Genomic DNA, 19,568 nt, shown 5'->3' with positions numbered 1-19,568 from the left:
CCAGGCAGAGACGCTCAGTTTGGCGGCCGCGAGGAGGATGGTGGCGGAAGGGCCTGAGGCTCCCGCCAGTCCCGGTGGGGAGGGGCTCCCGAGGGCCAAGGCTGGTGAGAGGAGGCCAGAGGGGGGCGGGCCGAGCAGCCAAGCAACACAGTTGGAGCCTCCATCCTCCCTTGCTGGCAGGGAGGGTGGGAGAGGAGCTGCTTCCTTTGAAACCCAGGAAATTTAAGGGACATCATCAATAAGGGACAGCAGCGGGACACGGCGCTGGGATAAGGGAGTTTCCCGCCAAATAGAGGATGGTTAACAGCTATGGTTGGTGCACACTTGAGGATAAATACAGACAAAACTGCAGAAATGCATACAGAAGCATGTGGGGTAGAAATAAAGATAAAGGAGTTCATGTAATATTTGAGAACCCTCACCTCAAATCTCTCCTGCTCCATTCGGTGCTGGTCATCCAGTTGCTGTTCCAGATATGTAAGGTTACGGAATTTTTCCAGGTAACAGCTATATTGTTTCTGCAGTTCCTCCTCAATCTTCTCATATTCATCCATAAAAGCTGGGCTGATGGGGACACAAGAAAAAAGGAACATGGGAGAATCTGTGAGTTCTGGTTTTTTAGCTGTGTGATGAACTGAGGGATTTCAAGCACTACCTTATCTCCCACCCAGCTCCGAAATATTTTCTGGGAACATTTAAAACATTTTATCAGGTTAAACCAATTCTAGAATATGTTCAACTACTCTTTTTCCAATATCTTCCAAGTTAGAAATACAGTTAATCCATTATTATGGATTCATGGTTCATTAAGAGAGCCAACAAAATGTGAGGTCCTAATTACATCTGAAAACTATGTCAAGGGAGTCCTAAGTAAGATTTGATTGATTTTGAACCATCTGGACATAAACATCTAGTTAACTAGCAACAAAGCATGTTGATAATAATTCTAGAAGAGAAATGAGTATGGATTTGGGGGAAAAGATCTTGCTTCACTTAATTTTTTTTAAAAAATATATTATAAATTCATTCATTTTTGGCTCCAGTGAGATTGAACAAAATATACCCAGAGACTACAGGTGATTGTTGGATATGTAAAACACTTGAGGCAAATATATTCCACATTATGTGGTGATATACAAAAATCCAGATATTTTGGAATCTAGTATTATCAGAAATAAAAACTTCTAGGTTATGATGTCCCAAGAGATCCTTATCTAAAGGGCAGTAAACCAGAAGATGATTTAGAAATGACAGCTTATTTGTTAACTGCAGCCAGAATGATAATCTGGCAGAATTGGAACAGTATCACCCTTCCTTCTGTAGATTCTTGGCTAGCTAACATCTGGGATGTTGCATGTATGGTAAAGCTAATAAATCTGGTCAAAGCAGGAGAAGGCAGACAGTGAGAGAATCTGAGTACAACCACTAAATAGGCCTGCTCTCTTGTCTCACCCAACTGTGATTCCATCCTAAGTGGACCAAGGAGAAGGTTCTCTCCTTCTGTTCTTAAGAAGTAGGCAGGATGGTATGAGACGAGGCAATCTTCAAGGTATCTTAACATGCATAAAACTTTTAACGGAGAAACTGGCTCACTTGTCTTTTAATGATCCATAGTTCAAAGAAGCCTGATAAAAAGGTAAAGGGACCCCTGACCATTAGGTCCAGTTGTGACCGACTCTGGGGTTGCGGTGCTCATCTCGCTTTATTGGCTGAGGGAGCCGGCGTACAGCTTCCGGGTCATGTGGCCAGCATGACTAAACTGCTTCTGGCGAACCAGAGCAGCACACGGAAACGCAGTTTACCTTCCCCCTGAAACAGTACCTATTTATCTACTTGCACTTTGATGTGCTTTCAAACTGCTAGGTTGGCAGGAGCAGGGACCGAGCAACGGGAGCTCACCCCGTCGTGGGGATTTGAACCACCGACTTTCTGACTGGCAAGTCCTAGGCTCTGTGGTATAACCCACAGCGCCACCCGTGTCCCAAAGAAGCCTGATAGGAAGGGTTTATTGGCCTGCATAAAGTCCCACAGATCCTTGACTACAACACATTAGAAACCAGCTTTCATTTTGTGATTTAAATATCTAGCCCATGAGTCTGCAGCTGCATTTGAGGAAGTCACAGTCAAAAACACAAAAACACCCAAATACTCAAAGTTCCAGAAAAAAGGCACCAAGCAAACAAAAGAAAACAAAAGAAAACACCTTCCCCCATTCTTTATTATTTTTCACTCTTATATATGCATCTGGGATATGCCATGAAGGATCACATTTTTTAAAAAAACTAAAATCGGCTGTATGGTCACTACAGACTGACCTCTCCAATATGAACCCGTTTCTTTTAAAAACAAACAGTCAAATGCCACAGATTCAATCTCATTTTAACAACTTTGTTTTTGTGCATTTTTAAAACAAATCATTTTTAAAAACTCAATTATCAAGTGATGCTCAGAGTAGGAAAATGTTGAGCCGTTTTCAAACGGTCAAATGACTGGAAAAATGGATAATTACATAATTGCAATTAGAGAGTGTACATTAGCAGGTAGCAAGTGATTCTACTGCCGAGAGTGCTGTCGGGAATAACCTTGGATTGGCAGGCTCTAATCCAGGAGCAGCAGGAGGAAACAGAGGAAAGGGCTGAATGGGGGAAAACTGGGCTGGAGCAGATCTCTTCTTTCTGCCCAAACATCAGCCACTTTGGATGCGAGAGCAGGGATGCTGGCTTTCCCCACTGACCTTCCCTTAGAGCAGAGAGCCTCAGTGGAAGATGGAAAAAGCTCTGATCAGCCAAGGGAAGGAAGCAAAAGAGGAGGCAGCAGTGACTGAACAAGGGCCTGAACAGCAGGGTGCAGTCTTGCTGCCTAGAACCACATGGGAGCAGAACCCACCTACTCTGACGGAATGTGCATTTGCAATGTCAACATTCCCACAAGGCAAGAGAGTCTTGAGAGTGAGTGCACCATGCCTCTTCTTTAAAAACTTAGTGGGAAGGACATGGAAACTTGTCGAGACATCTTTGTCGCTTTTGAACTTCTTGCACTGAATCGTGCCTCTTGCTGCTGACCCTGTTCCACTGCTTGCCTGAATAAATATCTGTTTCTTACTTACAAGTAAGAGCCTCTGCTTGTGTGTTTGCGGCCTCAATACTTATAGCACTTCTTGGACAAGAGAGTTTCTTAGGCTCATTGCAAGCGCTTCACTCTCCACTGCACTAGGCATTAAGCATGCACATTAACACTCTGCATATTCATTTCTCATGGGACAAACAGTACGCCAGTAGTTACCGAACACTCTGAAGGGTCTGTAGCCGCTTGCGGTTTCTTTCCAGCTCCAATTTCCTCTTTTCAATCTTGGCCTCCAAACTGGTTTCATCTGATGCCACGTTGCTCAGCATGTCTTTGGTTTTCTGGACCTGCTCCTAAAGGAGATACTGCAAAGATGAGTGACAGTTGCTGGCAGAATCACCAGATGACATTTTTAGTTCCTAGCTCTGTTCTGGCCACATTTTCTGATGGTTATATTTATGGCTGTGTGTGCTAAAGAGCCATTGGACTAGGACCAGGGAGATCCGTGTTCAAATCTCCACTCAGCCACTAAGCTCACTGGGTAAGTCACAGCTACTCTCCCTCTCTTCACCTACCTCATAGAATTGTTGTGAACATGAAATACAGCAGTGAGGTAGGGGTGGAGGTGGAAAAACATGCATATCACCTAGGAAGCTACCTTATACTGAGTCAGACCATTGGTCATTCTGGCCCAATAATGTCTACACTGATTGGCAGTGGCTCTCTGGGTTTTGAGGCAGGGGACCTTCCCAGTCCTACTTGGGATCTTCTGAATGCAAAGCAGATGCTTGAAGGATAGGTGGGATTAAAATGTAAAACAATTATAAACAAAAATTATATACCAAAGCAGCACACGTTCTGCGCCAATATAAGGGCATATAAACAATGAGAACAGGAACTGTTTGCATAGTTTATTCTGCATTTGTTCTCATTTTTCTTGTCATGAGAAGGGGAAATTTTATGCATCTGCTCTTCTGACTTTTTCCAAGTCATGCTGGAGGGTTTTTGTTTTTGGGTTGTGTGTGTGTGTGTGAGAGAGAGAGAGAGAGAGAGAGAGTGCTACAACTCACAAACAGGACAAGAACTTACTAGGATAAGGATGAGTAATTTTGAGAAAAGTTTGGGCTAGCGCACAAATGCCTTAAGAATCTAGAAGTGATAGCCAGGATAATTCAAAGGAACATGCCAGACTTGGATGTGGAATATTTCAGAGCAGGACCAGTCCCATTTAGGAGGAAGGCAGAGTCCACTTCTGCTTGCTTCGAACTGCTCACAAATAAACATTCCACAGCTCTTTGGTTCTAAGCATATTAGCAAAACAGAACCTTCATATGTTCAGACGCAGTACACCTCTGAATACCAAATGCTGGAGGCAATTAATAGGGAGGGTTGTAATTAATAGGGAGGGTTCATCCCTTCCTTGTGAGCTTCCCAGAATCATCTGGTTAGCCAATTATGCACCTGTTTTGTACCGGGTCCTTGTCTGCTTGTGACTCTCTTGATGCCTGTTTCCAAGTGCAGGCTGACACCTGGTTTGGAGTCTTTGCACCGGGGATGGGGGACTTGTGGCCCTCCTGATGTTTTTGGACGACAACCCCATCATTCCTGCACACTTGCTATGCTGGCTGGGAATAGTGGGAGCTGGAGGCCAGCAACATCTGGGAGGTTCCTCACCCCTGTTCCATCCCTAAAAGCCGGCCAACTAGTAACACCATGATTCAGAAACCTGTTGTGCAGCCAGGACTTTTATAATCAAAGAGAATACCCAGACCCAAGTTATTTCTGTTATCTGTACTAATTCATTCTTTATGTACCATAAACAGGCTTGATGGTTCTGTCTCAAACTCCCGATTCTCTGCGTGCAATTTTAATCTGAGGTGGAGGCCGCTGGGATTAGACCCCCATTAAAGTGAGCAAGGCAAATTGTTGATGCTACAAATCCAACGTACTTGGGTCCTAAATGATCCCAACATGGGAAAAACTCTCCTTTTAACAATGCACCAGCTACTTTATACTGATGCAGCTGCTAAAACACAGCGGTACTAACCATTCAGCTTTATTTTTGTTTAACCAAGGAGCTGTAGGGAACCTGATCTCACCGCTGCATAGTTGTACCCCAGTACTATCAACAAAAATGCTTAAGGAAATTTTATAATTACTTTTACATTAAATTGACATCATTGTCCAAGTGCAACCCTGCTATCAGATTAATAATGTGCTTTCTACCAAACATACAAAGAAGCAAGAGCTCCCTTGTGGATACCTGAGAAGGAAAATAGGAAAGATCAGCTCTGGGGAGTGCTGTCTGCAAATACAAAAGCGAAGGAACAACTGTTTGCAGGTTTTAATCCTCTGCCAACGTTTATAGCTGCTTAGGATAAATCTTCATTCAGAAGTGCTGTGTGTAAGGGAACATGCAGACCGCTTGGGCCTTTTTAAAAAGCCTCACTTATAGCCATTTCTCTCCCACACAAACCCAAATGTAATCAAAAGGATGAAAGGAAATCAAGAAAACAGGGAGGGAAGGGGAGAAAGGAAATACAAAAATGTGCTGCACAGAATCAAAGTACTGATGACCTTGAAAACCTTGCTCTTTCAGAATTATTAATTGGCAAAGAAGGACTATTTTGACATTTAAGCACCAATTGGGATTGCTCTAGCAGATGGCTACTATTGATTGGACTCACTAGTTCAGGCAGCTATGAAAGCAGGGCCCCATCTGCACTACGCATTTGAAGCAGTATCATACCACTTCAAGCAGTTACGACGTCCCCTAAAGAATCCTAAGGACTGTAGTTGTTAAGAGTGCTGAGAGTTGTTTGGAGACCCCATTGTCTGCACAGAGCTATAATTAAACCAGAGTGGTTTAACAGCCAATCCCTCTTCCCAGGGAACTCTGAAAAATGGGGCCAGAGTGGTTTCTTGAAACTGTACTTTATGGCGGGGTGGGTGTGGGGTGGAAGAACAGAGAGAGAGAGAGAGAGAGAGAGAGAGAGAGAGAGAGAGAGAGCAGTGCTGTTCTGCTCAGGTCCAGTTTGCAGGTTTCCCAAAGGCACCTAGTGGACCACTGTGAGAACTGGATGCTACACTAGGTGGGTCACTGGCCTGATCCAGCAGAGCTCTTCTGATGTACATATCAAATTTTAATTACAATATATTTCAAGTTATAGTCATGAAACAGGGCCTCTCTTCCTAGTTATACATGTATAGTCCACTAGGTGGCTTTAGGCAAGCTATTGTCATTCAGCCAAAGGTCAACACCTGTAAACTATAGGTAGAAGAATATGCTAGCCTATTTTCACAGGGATGTTGCAAAGATTACTGGGGGCTAACCACACGTGGGATGTGGGTGGTGCTGAGGGTTAAACCACAGAGCCTAGGGCTTGCCGATCAGAAGGTTGGCGGTTCGAATCCCCGCGACGGGGTAAGCTCCCGTTGCTCAGTCCCTGCTCCTGCCAACCTAGCAGTCAAAGTGCAAGTAGATAAATAGGTACCACTCCGGTGGGAAGGTAAACGGTATTTCCGTGTGCTGCTCTGGTTCGCCAGAAGCGGCTTATTCATGCTGGCCACATGACCCAGATGCTGTACACCAGCTCCCTCAACCAGTAAAGCGAGATGAGCGCTGCAATCCCAGAGTCGTCCATGACTGGACCTAATGGTCAGGGATCCCTTTACCTTTACCTAACCACACATTAGATACAAATGCATGTAACAGACTCTAGCAGATTTAAAAACATTTTAAAGGGGAAACTGTGGGAAGGAAGGATGAACTGGAAGAAGCAGGTATGGAAAGGCTGATGCACTCCTTCCCTGCTCCAAAACACCCTCCAAGACACATATCTGCCATAGGTTCTGATCTGTGGAACACAGAATCTACAGAAGTTTCAGGAATAAAAAAAAAGAACTTGAAAACAGAGTAAGATAGTATTGAACAAGATAACCGATTCATAATAAAGCCACAGAATAAAACATTTTTTTAAAAAGACCACCATCCTTACCAAAATGTCTTTGATGGCAACTCTCATCACCTTTTCAGTCTCATTTATCTCCAGAGGTCTGGCAATTGCTTCTGTTCTTATTTCCTGAAAGACAAAACCCACAAGAAATAGTTCCAAGTTTGAGCCTCTCATTAATATTCATTGAATGGCAGGCAGCTGAACTGCTTTGGCAAAGTGATTTGCATAACAAATGGAGTGTAGTCTAATATTTATGCACCAACAGCTTAAAGGCCTTCACAGAACTGGAGCCCATTAAGAAGGTTAACAAAGGTCCAGTGTTAAAATGTTTTCTGGCTTGGCAGCCATTAAAGCTGCCAACTAAGCAGCAAGTTTCATTAAAATTAAGGGGATTTATGACAAAATGTTGACTGGATGCTGAGAGCTCCTCTTAGCTCCCTTCCTGCCCCAGACAACAGCCCTTAGATCAGTAGTCTTCTTATCATTAACTCCTTTTTAATAGATTCAGGTAGGTAGCCATGTTGGTCTAACACAATCGAAATATAAAATAATAATAATAAATTGTACAGTAGCACCTTAGAGACCAACTAAGTTTGTTCTTGGTACAGTGGACGCTGGGGTTGTGAACGTGATCTGTGTGGGAAGCCCGTTTGCAACCTGCAGCGTTTGCAACCTGCAGCGCCATGTTTGCGCACGCACGGGTTGCAATTTGGCGCTTCTGTGCATGTGCAAAGTGCGATTTAGCGCTTCTGCACATGCATGACTGCCGAAACCCGGAAGGAACCCGTTCCGGTACTTCCAGGTTTCGGCACGTCCGTAAACCGAAAAAACGCAACCTGAAGCGTCATGGAGGAGAGAGGTCTATTTTGGCCAGGATAGCTAAAACAGAACTTCATAATCCAGGGGCAATTCACCTTTGAATACCAACAGATAAGAGGCAATAGAAGGGAAGGAATGTTGCCTTCATTCCCTGCTTGAGAGCTCCTAGAGGCTTTTGATTAGTCACTGTGGAAAAGGGGATGCTAGACTAGATGGACCTTTATTCTGGTCCAGCAGGGCTTTCCTTATATATTCTTTAATATGGCTACAATCTGATTAAATAATTGAATTGATGAAGTTCTAGCTGACAAATCCTTCAACTAAATTTAGATAGGTGTAAAAGCAAGACTTCTGAAGCCTAACGTGTACTTTTTTTTCCCCAGAAGATGCCACACTGGCCTGAGCAAGCAGCATCTTAGAAGAGACCTGGTGGTGGTGGTACAGTGGTTGGAGTGTCAGATGAGGACACAGAAGACCAACTATGAAGCTCACTAGGTGACCTCAGGCTAGTCACAGTCTCTCATCCCCTTCTGTGTATGAGAAGGGAGAATGGCTGCATTCTGCAGCTTTTATAAGTATTTTTATTAAAACAATTATATATATTCAAAAATGCTTCCAATTAAATCAGGCGCATCTTTAAGCTATTAAAGTTGCAACCTCTAGCTGCTAGATCTTGAATGTACTCAAGTCTAGACCTTGTGTCCTGAGGAGCAGCTCTCCTCCAACTCTGGCAGGTCTAAACTTCAAAGCCAACTTTTCTTTGCTATTTGTCAAAGCAATGACTACAGCCCATTACTCATCGCAAGCAGTCAAACCTGGCTGCACATATGGCATCCAAAAGCCTCAGTGCCTCAATCAATTTCAGCAAGTGATTTGGCCAAGGAAGAAATGTAGACTGCAATGACAGGAAATGCAGGATTCCCCCCCCACCCCCGCCGCCAGGAGTCTGCTCTAATGTACTCAATCATTTCACGTAAAATACCCAAGGATTCTTAGAAAGAACTACCAGCACACAAGAAGGAAATGTGCTGAACGCAGGGAGAGAAATCTATTTTGTGGCCAGCAGGGAGAAGGAAGAAGCAGATAACAGCTCTGCATTTACAAACAACAGGACTTTTCGTACATCAGGTTGTCTTGCAAAACTCCTTGAAACAACACAAAAGTATTTATAAGTGCAGTTCATATTACAATGCGAAGAGGTGGCAAGTTTCAGACAAACTGGCATTTCAAGCAGACACAGGAACTATTATTAAATAATGCATATGGCACTTTTAATACACAACATGGAGTGCAATTTTAAAACTTTTCCCCAGATGCACAAAACAACAGATAGCCACTGTGGTAGGGTGGCTTAAGCTCAGGGATAAGATCACATGCTTTGCATACAAAAGGTCCCAGGTTCAATCCCTATCATTTCCAGATAGGGCATGGGAGGAATCAATTGTAGAGTTGGAAGGGACCACGAGGGTCATCTAGTCTAACCTCCTGTAATGCAGGAATCTTTTGCCAAATGTGGGGTTCGAACCCACAACTCTGAGATTAAGAGTTTCATGTTCTACCAACTGAGCTATTCCATCTGATGTCTGAAACTCTGGAGACCCACTGAAAGTCTGTCTGGGTAGTACTGAGCTAGATGTGCCAATGTGTCTGACAATATAATTTCCTATGTTCCTTGAATGACTATCAAGGAACCATTGTGTTTTTTTGGATGTGTCCACAGCTCAGCAGCAGAACACAGGCTTTTCATGCAAAAAGTCCCAGGTTCCATTAACTGGTACCTCTGCATAAGGCTGGGAAGAATCATGGCCAGTCAATGTGGACAATACTGCACAAAGTGAAACAGTGATTTGGTTTGGGATAAGGCAGCTTCCTGCATATGTGTTGTGTTTATCAGAATTTTTGTGTGAATTTCTCTCAATAGACACCTTTTTGTATGCATTTTCCCCAATATACATGTTTTTCTAAAGCAATTTCCTCTAATGTAGTGCACTTTTGTATGTTATTTTCACAAATATATACATAGACACATGTACACTTTACTCTGAGTATATGTATTTTTGTATACATTACTTGGCTGGAGAACTGCATTGCAATATTTGGAGAAGTGCAAAGAATGACTACGTTTCGGTTCTTGTATTGTTTCGGGAAGTGTACATTTAAATACGTTCACCTTTAGATGCAAACTGAATTGAATTTAACCTCATTCCTAGTTGCAAGCCACCTTGGAGGCAACTGGAAAGTGACAGCGTAAACAAAACTGTTTTCCCTTGGCAAGTGTTCATAGCTCCACAGAGGAAAAATAAAATGGCATGTGAATGGACACATTTAGTCCAAGACAGCAAGAGATGGAATACTTCATTGCTACAGCCACGACATGCTATTCCAGTATAACTAGCCTGAGATTACAGTCTCTGCATTTTGATTGGGCTAAGCAGCCCACAAGTGGACAGAATGCCCTTTTAAAATATGGAATGTTCTATATCCCTTGAGCATTACCAAGGGAGCACAGGACAATGAGAACATCTTTCTCAGCATGAAATGCATACAGGCAGTCAGATCAAGGGGGGAAATAGTAGTGATTAAGTCTTGACGGAACCCTCTGTGGAGATTACAGAAACGACAGTACAATGAAGCTACCCTAGAAATATGATCGTAAATCAACACTTGATGAGTTTAAGACATAAGTGAATAACATTTAAGAAAATATGTTTAAAACTCAGCCTCCTTTCATGCAGCAGTTGTGGATACTAGCAGAATCTAAGGCTGCAATGCTATATACACAAACTTAAAAGTAAGTGGCACCGAAGGGATAGGATTTACTTTTGAGAAAGCCTGCAAAAGAAGAGGCTGTAAAGCTGTTGTCCTATGCACAAACCTACCTGGGAATAACCTCTGCTGAATGAAAATTTACTTCTGCAAAAATGTGCATTGGATTTGTCTTACAGTACACCATAGCTTTCTTTTTGTAGTTTAACATCATAAAGAAGAAAGTTGGTGTGGGAAGTTTAAGAACATATGGTCTGACTTGCAAGATCAGACACAAGGGAGAATGACAACTGGAGAACAGCTATGAGATGGGAACAATTATGAATATTAAAATTGAAAGATATATCTTATGAATATTAAATTGATTAACAGAAAGGAAGCACTTGCAAAAATTGTTGCTTACTGTTTACTAGGACCATGATGTTGTGAAACAACTGCTAATTAGAAATCAGGGGAGCAGAGTGTAAAATTAACGCTGATGAGCAAAGGAGGAAAATCATTTTAAAACAATTAACATGTACACAATCCCACAGAGATGCTATTAGCAGGTGTTATTAATACTGCCAGTGTTGAATCACACTGCAGGCAAAGGAAGGATACAACAGCAAAGAAGTCCCCCAAAAGTTGAAGGGAAAAGATTCAAAAATTAAGCCGATTTATCTCTTTTTACATCTTGGCCGAAGAGAACAGTGGAGGGAACATAGCTTTAGGTCCTGTGATTAGAAATGGCAGTCTCAAGCAAGCTTTCTCCTTGCTTTTCACCCTGTGTCAGTGGTGGTTTCTGCATAGGAGCAAGCAGCTATTATCTGCTATATAAATAATGATTCATTTCTGGAACTCTCTCAATTCAGAAACTATCAGGTGCCAAGAAGAAGAAGAAGAGGAAGGGGGAGGAGGAGGCGAAAGAAAAAGGAGCACTTTTAAGAGTATAGTAAGCCTGCAACATAAAGAACATAAGTTGCAGGATTGCTGTATTTACAAGGAGGTGATGAAGCATTACCTGCCTAGAGATTAGGAAGATGAGGTCCTGGTCTTAAAAGAAGTATGATGTTTTAGTATGGTTGGGGCAGTTTGTCTTAAGTGCGCAAAATGAAATCATTCTACCCTTGCATAATCTGTGTACATCAGGGGTCGGCAAACTACGGCCCCTGGGCCGGATCAGGCCCACCTGGGTCCTAAATCCGGCCCGCGCCATGAAGAAGAGACTCCCGGTGATGGCGATGGGAGGAAGAGGCTGAGCAACTGGCGGCTCTGCCACTCAAACGCCGCACCTGGATTACCTCAGCGGCGTTTGATTGGCAGAGACATCTCCGTGCTGCGCTGAGGTAATCCAGGTGCGGTGTTTGAGTGCTCGGCCTCTTCTTCCCGTCACCAGCAGAGCCGCCAACACTCGGCCTCTTTTTCCGTCGCCACTCGGCCTCTTCCTCCCGCCGCTGGCAGAGCCACCACAGCTTGGCCTCTTCCTCCCGTTGCCACCCTGGTGCTCCTGTGTGCCAGAGAGTGGAGCAGACGAGCTCGCTCTGCCCTCCCATGAGAAGCAGCAGCAGTGGTGGTGGTGGTGCTGTGGCAGCTCCTGGGAAGGTAAGCGCAGCGGCTGGGGCTGGTGGCTGCGGAGGACTTGCCTCTTCTTCCAACTCCCCCCCCCTTTGGTGCTCCTTCTCCGGCCTGCCACAAGGTCTGAGGAATAGTGGACTGGCCCACTGCTAAAACAATTTGCTGACCCCTGGTGTACATGCTATCCCTGACATTGCCTTTCATTTATGCGTTCCCCTCTTTGGAGGGACTATAACTCCCCCCCCTTTTCATTTTTGCCACCCATAAAACTAATGTGAAAACCACCCCTTTCAAAAGTAAAAACATCACGATTTTTTTAAAAAAAGACCTGAGAGAACCCTGACAGAAACATGCCACAAACTCCATCCACCCCCCGACACCCTGCAGAAGCAAAGGCCACATCTTGCATAAAGCACTAACACCAAAGTAGTTCACTGTTGTCCTCCTTAACTAATTTGGGGCTTTCCGATTTGGAAAACACACCCAAGAGCTTCTTGCAGATTTCATTTTTGACAAAGATAAAGAAACAGCAGCAATGAGCAGCTCAGTTTGGGAGCATCTGTGCTGTTGCAGAAAGAATGGACATACAGCAAGCGAATGAATAACTGCAGACGTCCTTTGTAAGTGAAGCACAGGGGTCATTTCACGTCTTTTCTATAACCAAAAAAAGGTGGGGAGAAAGCTCAAATCGAGAGTACAATAGGATGTTGCATAAGACATCCAGTTTCTCTGCTCCTTGATAAATTACTAGAGATGCAGATATATTTGCTTTCAGCAGCGGTCACCTTCCATTTTATGGTCACTCAGTGATGAGTGGGGATGAGGAAGAATTTCATTTCAGTTTGCATCTAAAGGCAAAATCTAATTTGCACTTTCCAAAACAATATGAGAACCAAAACACAGTTTTCCTTCAAAAATTGCACTTCTGTATATATTGCAATGCAGCTTTCCAGCCAAGTAAAATGCATATACTGGGGGTGTCTGTGTACAGTGGTGCCTCGCAAGACGAAAGCGTTTTTCGGTTTTTGCGTTGCTTCGCAAGATGATTTTCCCTATGGGCTTGCTTCACAAGACGAAAACGTCTTGCGAGTTTGTTCACTTTTTTCCTAAAGCCGCTTGAAGAGGCGCAGTTGCGACGGACCGTGCTTCGCAAGACGAAAAACATCACAAGACGAAAAGACTCGCGGAACAAATTAATTTCGTCTTGCGAGGCACCACTGTATGTGCTATAAAATGCATACGTTAGAGAAAATAACATATCAAAATGTGTGTGCTTATCCCATATAACAGAAATGCAACTTGGAGCATTTTCATGGAAGTGAGGTATTCTCAGGCATGGGGATAAGCCAAATTTTCCTGGCTTGGTGTCAGGCTATCTTGGCGCAACTCTTCCTGGCTCCCCTCTTGACAGCTGTCTATAGCTCGATCCTAACACTGTACAACATCCAAGATGGGACCACATCCCCACTTTACATGTGTGTACCCAAGACCTTGTAAGGATACTCCAATGAATACAATGTGTGAAGTGGTCCATGCACTTAATTTCACACATTTGTTTCAGGAACAAAAGGAGCTTTCCCAATACCTTTTCTGATATATTGTAAAATTCAGTCTCATTAATTAAGATGTCCAAAAAAGATGTAGCATGTTTTTCATGTTTTTTTAAAAGGTCATTCCACTATAGAAGATGTTTTGGGAATTTTCTTTTTATGCCTGCTGAGCGTAAGATCTTACCATGTCAAAGCAAGGCCATTTCTTGACAGGCTCCCGCTTACCCATCTATGACTTGACAGATGGGAGAGCGCCAAGAAGAGCTGTGAAAGACAACCAGCTGAGCTGGAGACATTTAAACACACACTTCCAAAGCAGGGAGGGGGAGCTATAGGACACCGGCCCCCAAAGGACCTGAGTCTTTGCTCAACGCTTCAATCAATCAGTTCAGAACAAATCCTAGAGGTGTACAGGTCTGACCACCTCACTTCAAAAAGGATATCACAGAGATGGAAGCCGTTCAAAACAGGGCAACAAAAATGATCAAGGAGTTTGCACAACTTCCCTATGAGGAAATGTTACAACATTTGGAGCTCTTTAGTTTAGAACAAAAGATGAGTAAGGGACATGATAGAGGCGTATAAGATTATGCATACTGTAGAAAAAAATAGGTGGAATGTTTTTCTGCTTCTTTCATAATACTAGATGGAAGCCAGCCAGTGAAGCTGAATTTTGGAAAATTCAGGACAGGCAAAAGTGCACTGTTAAAACTATGGAATTTGCTACCCCAAAATTTAGAGATAGGTAGCAACTTGGATGGCTTTAAAAAGGATTAGATAATGATTAGACTACCAATGGCTATGTGCTTTGTTCTCTGCTGGTGGCAGCATACCTTTGAAAGCCAGTTTCTGGGAATCACAAGTGGGAAAAGCGCTGTTGCACTTTGGTCCTGCCTGCTGGCTTCCCATAGGTATTTGGTTGGCCATTGTAAGAAAAGGATGCTGGACTAGATGGAACTTTGGCCTGATCCAGAAGGCTCTTCTTAGTGAAATAGGAAAGTACTGGGTTTTTAAACTCTGTGCAAATCAACAGTGTTCATGAAATCTCAGCACTTTTAACATGGGGAAAAAATGTAGCAATGTACTTATTCTAAATGACCTGGATCCTTTCCCTTGAACCATCCTCTGACAGATCCAATGCACACCATAGGAACTTCAATGCACTGACAGCACCCACAAATGAAGGTAAGCACTGGAGCTTGTCTCCCACCTGCTAGGTTGGGTATTATAAGATGCTCTTCCAGTGGTCTATAATTGGCATCTTTCCACCACTTCAAAATTGCTCAAACGGTAAGAAGTGTTTTTTCTATATAACAGCTATTTCGACCACTAACTGAAAGGGCTCATTTACACCTGCCTTGCAATGATGGGAAAAGAAATTTCATTTCAGCTCTCAACTAATATAGCAAGTCTAAAGTATGCAATCTATAATCCTTAAGAAGAAAAAGAACACCTTCAACCTGCACAATGGAAAAATAATGGAAAAGAGACAGACAGATTTAAAACTCAAAGAAGCATCTCATAATGACAAACCCAAGCGCCTTTTGTTATAGTAAGGTCAGAGAGCTACCAAGTTGAGTTTTTAAGAGAGAGCAATTCTTACGCCTAACTTTCTTTAGCAAAAGTATACAAATATGTTATATGAGAACTTTCAATATATGTTCCCCACCCTTGCCTGCCAAAATTCCTATCAGTAATAAGGAGTTAATGGTACAGACCTACTTTACAGGGTTGGTTGTAAGAATTACTGAGGCAACATATGAAACACACTTTGACAGCTCAAAAAAGGGTAATCTATGTGATGTTGTTGACAAAAGGTTTGTATCTGAATGGGGAAATCTGGATACAAAACCCTATTCTACCATGAATTTTTTGGGGTGACCTCAGGCCTGACACACACTCATCTGCTTCATAGGGCTACCATGCTAACAAAATAGGGAAATGTCACATAAACAGTCCTTTGAGGAAGGGAAGGAAGCAACTGTGATAAAGTATTTACTATCAGCAATTTCTAATTATTGGTTACAGGGTTTCCTGGCATCAGTTTTAAAAAACAGCACATATATACAAATACATCCATAGATAAAACACAAAATTTCCCACCTCAATCTTTATTGTTGTATACTGATCTGGAATCTGTTTTGATGAAATATTTCAAATATATAAATGTAATTTATTGCCCATAAAACCTAGCTATTAAGATTTAGCAAACATATCAAAGTAGACCCCCAACATTTCCTTACACTACGGTGTGAGTGGCATATAAGCAAAGCACAGGCAAACTACATGTAACCTTGAGTTCCCTAGAGGAGGAAGGGTAGGATTAAAATCAGATATATGAAATAAAGGAAAGACAAAGATTCTGGGGAGGGAGGGTGCACTGCAGAAGCCCTTGATATTTATATTAAGGGAGGATTTGTAAATATTAAGTTCACCCATAATTAATGGCTTCAATTTTGCCAGTATAATTACCATAAAGTTCAGCTTCCCAGCAGCAAAAATGGATATCAATACACTGTTTCAATAACAGACTAACACTAATGTATTTCAGAACATGCCATGGGCCCAGATCCCAGAGAGAGCAGAGAGAGTTCAGCTTAACTATCCAGCCTTGGGCTGGAATTGCATTTCATAGTTTTAATTAATTGCTCAGAACAAAAAAACCAGACACATATCATTAGGAAGGATACCGGAAAGCGCTGCTTGTTACTTTCTTGAAGGTTTTTCACACAACTGGTCTTTTGCAAAGGCTTTGTACCTTACACTAACAATGTCATACCAACTCTAATGAGGCAGAGTCATTTCTCCCGAGACAGGATATGGCAAGTTCAGTCTGATAACTATTTTTGGCTTAACATTATGTATGCATTAGAGCACTGCCTTTGAGGGACAGCTCAATACAGCACTGACCAAGCCTGCTAAATCTCTTTAAAAAAAGGGATGGGGAACACCCAGCCTGCAGGCCAAATTTGGACCACCAGGCCTCCCTGTGTGGCCCACAACGATGTTTTCACCAAACTATGCCCACCTGCCTCACACCTCATACACGACTTCAGGTGCAGGGCAAGTAGAGAAACAGCTGAATCCCACAGATGGAAAGTAGGATTGAACCATGCAACAGCTGTTCAATCCTGCTTAGTTTGGGTGTATGAGCAGTGACCTCGCTGGTGTACCTGAACCCTGCAGCAAGCAAGACGGAACTGCTTGCGCATCATTATAATGTCAGATGATTGGAAGGGGGGAAATAAAGATCTGCCCTGCTTGGCCGAAAATTTCCCCCCCTCTTGCCTGAAAGATCAAAATTATTTGATCAGAATACTGCAAAACAGAAGCCTTTACAAGGCTGGATCAGGAAACAAGCAGTATGTTTCGGAGCACAATTCAAAGTATTGGTGCTGACTTTTAAAGCCCTAAATGGCCTCGGCCCAGTATATCTGAAGGAGCATCTCCAACCCCATCATTCTGCTCACTGAGAGAAGTGAAGCTACAGGGAATCAGGCAGAGGGTCTTCTCAGTAGTGGCGCCCACCCTGTAGAACACCCTCCCATCAAATGTCAAGGAAATAAACAACTATCTGACTTTTAGAAGACATCTGAAGGCAGCCCTGTTTAGGGAAGTTTATAATGTTTGATGTTTTGTCGCTTTTTTATATATTCTGCTGGGAGCCGCCCAGAGTGGCTGGGGAAACCCAGCCAGATGGGCAGGGTATAAATACTGTAATAAATAATAATAATAATCATTATTATTATTATTATTACTACTACTACTACTATTATTATAGCTGGCACCTGTCACAAAGACACCAGCCTACTGCCTTCTAAACTATCTCAAGTGTTAAAAATAATTAAATTGCCGCAATCCCAAAGCTCTACACATAGAGCCTTGCACATCCCAGGGCTGCCTTGTGCCTTGCCCTATGTCAAAGAATATTCTGTGTGCACAATGAGGAAACTGCTACTCACAGAGAACACTCTGACACAGAAAACAGGAGAGTATTCCCTATGTGTGCAGTTGCTGGCTAAGCTATCCTAATGTTCCAGTGGGTCTAGCCAGGCAGACGAGCCTCTAGATGCCAAAGACTAAATTGCTCCGTCTGCTCCATCTTCTCTAAGAGTTGCATCAAATTAACTTTTACTCAGAGTAGACCCACTAAAATTAACAGCTCTAAGTTACTCATGAATTTCAATGGGCCTATGCTAAGTAGGACTAACACTACACAGAACCTTAAATTTCCTTCAGTGGCACCTGTCTTTATGCGTGGATCAGACAGGTCTAGAGAAAGAGGAGACAATTGGCCAAAGGAAAAGAGCGAAGGTGGATGAAAAGGACTGGAAGAAGCAATTCCTGAGATGGAAAGCAGGGAGGTGAACAGGAAGAAATCTGAGAGGGGATAGAAAACTGAGTGAGAAACTAAGCAGAGGAGAACTCTTATCATGACCAGGAACCGACAACTAAAGGAGAGCTGAAATTCACAACTGGTTGATTTGAAATAACCCAATTTTGGGTTTCAGGATTCTAGAAATATTACAGCACAAAGATGGATTACTTCGAGTATGATAGCTGAAGAATTCTATTGTTTTTTTCCAGAGCCTGCAAGTTCTTTTTACCAACTCACCCTCAGCTCTACTTCTTTGCCCAGTAAATCAAAAAGAGATGCTCCTTTGGAAGTAATTTCTGAAGCAAGCTGCCTGGCCGTCTTCAAATCGCTGATCTAGATAAACATCAGAAAAAGAAGAGCTTTACCTGCATGAAAATTCCAGGGGTGGGGGGGGAGAGATAAGGATATTTCAAGTGAAACCACCATATCTGGTCAGTTCTGCAACTGAAAGGGCATGTCTCAAAACACATAAAAAGAAGAGATCATATCTACGCCAGTTATGGTGGAAACAAATCATGCTTTAAAGGGACAAGGTGCATATCATGTTATTTAGACCTGAGGGTATAGGGTGGTATACAATATTATTATTATTATTATTAGTAGTAGTAGTAGTAGTAGTAGTAGTTGTCCACTTTTATTCTGAAAAAAAGAGCAGCCATGTGAGACCCCAATCCAGATTGGAGACCTGACTGTTCCCCATCAACAATCCTCCAATTTTCTCTCTGCTGTTTGCCATGAACAACATCTCTGTGAACAAGTAGCAACCGGGGGTGGGGTGGGGGATGATGTTCAGCTACAAACTGATGTGGAACTGAAATCTGCATCGGGAGCACATTTTGCATTAGGCCCTCCCATGGATACCTTTCCTTTAAAAAAGAAGCAGTTAGTTTAAGCACACTTTTAAATAAGTGTGAACAATCTGAAATGTGTATTCCAGCCTAAAGATACTTTTAAACAAGTAAATGAAATCATACCCGTAAATGAATTTTTTACATTGCCAAAAAAAGAACATTTCCTGAGTAGGAGGAGGTCATCTTAAATTAATGAGCTGCAGCTTCCATTCAAAAGAGTCATTTTCTCAAGACGCTTATAGTTAGTATATTTTCGCACAAAAGTTGGGAAAGGATGAGAGAGATAAATGAGTTAAGCGGATTGGCACAACCTTAAAACCTGCAGTTCTTCCAGTCTCTAATGGCAACTACCAATTATCGTACAAAGACTAGATATGCCATGATGGGGTGTACACACAACCTGCTCCAGTCTCTTTGTTGCCTTGGGGCTCCTGGCCCTTTTTAGGAGGAGAGAGGCAGCCTGAGATGGCAGAGAGCCACAAGGCTTTCACATCAAAGGAAATTAGCCTTCCCGCTGTGGGGCAACAAAACACACCGGTGTCTGTCACCTTGGATGAAGATCAGCACAGCCAAAGCATCAGGATGGTGGCCCACCTTGTCCAGCATCCTGTTCGCACAGTGGTCGACTAGA

The 19,568-nt window shown here is 42.8% G+C and overlaps 1 protein-coding gene across 3 annotated transcripts in view; it reads right to left on the bottom strand.

The window, feature by feature from the left end:
• CLUAP1 (clusterin associated protein 1) overlaps positions 1–19,568 on the bottom strand; it is a 55,798-nt gene that overhangs the window by 24,264 nt on the left and 11,966 nt on the right. For all 3 annotated transcript variants that reach the window (XM_053364648.1, XM_053364646.1, XM_053364647.1), the window contains 4 exons: positions 18,324–18,419; positions 7,062–7,145; positions 3,283–3,416; positions 423–564 (listed from right to left, as the gene is read on the bottom strand). In XM_053364648.1, coding sequence (XP_053220623.1) covers positions 423–564; positions 3,283–3,416; positions 7,062–7,145; positions 18,324–18,419 — 456 coding nt within the window. The remainder of the gene's footprint in view (positions 1–422; positions 565–3,282; positions 3,417–7,061; positions 7,146–18,323; positions 18,420–19,568) is intronic.

The sequence above is a fragment of the Podarcis raffonei genome, chromosome 14 (genome assembly GCF_027172205.1).
Source record: "Podarcis raffonei isolate rPodRaf1 chromosome 14, rPodRaf1.pri, whole genome shotgun sequence".
NCBI classification, from domain to species: Eukaryota; Metazoa; Chordata; class Lepidosauria; order Squamata; family Lacertidae; genus Podarcis; species Podarcis raffonei.
Note: the sequence above shows the minus strand (reverse complement) of the source record. Positions and strands in the feature narration are given on the sequence as shown.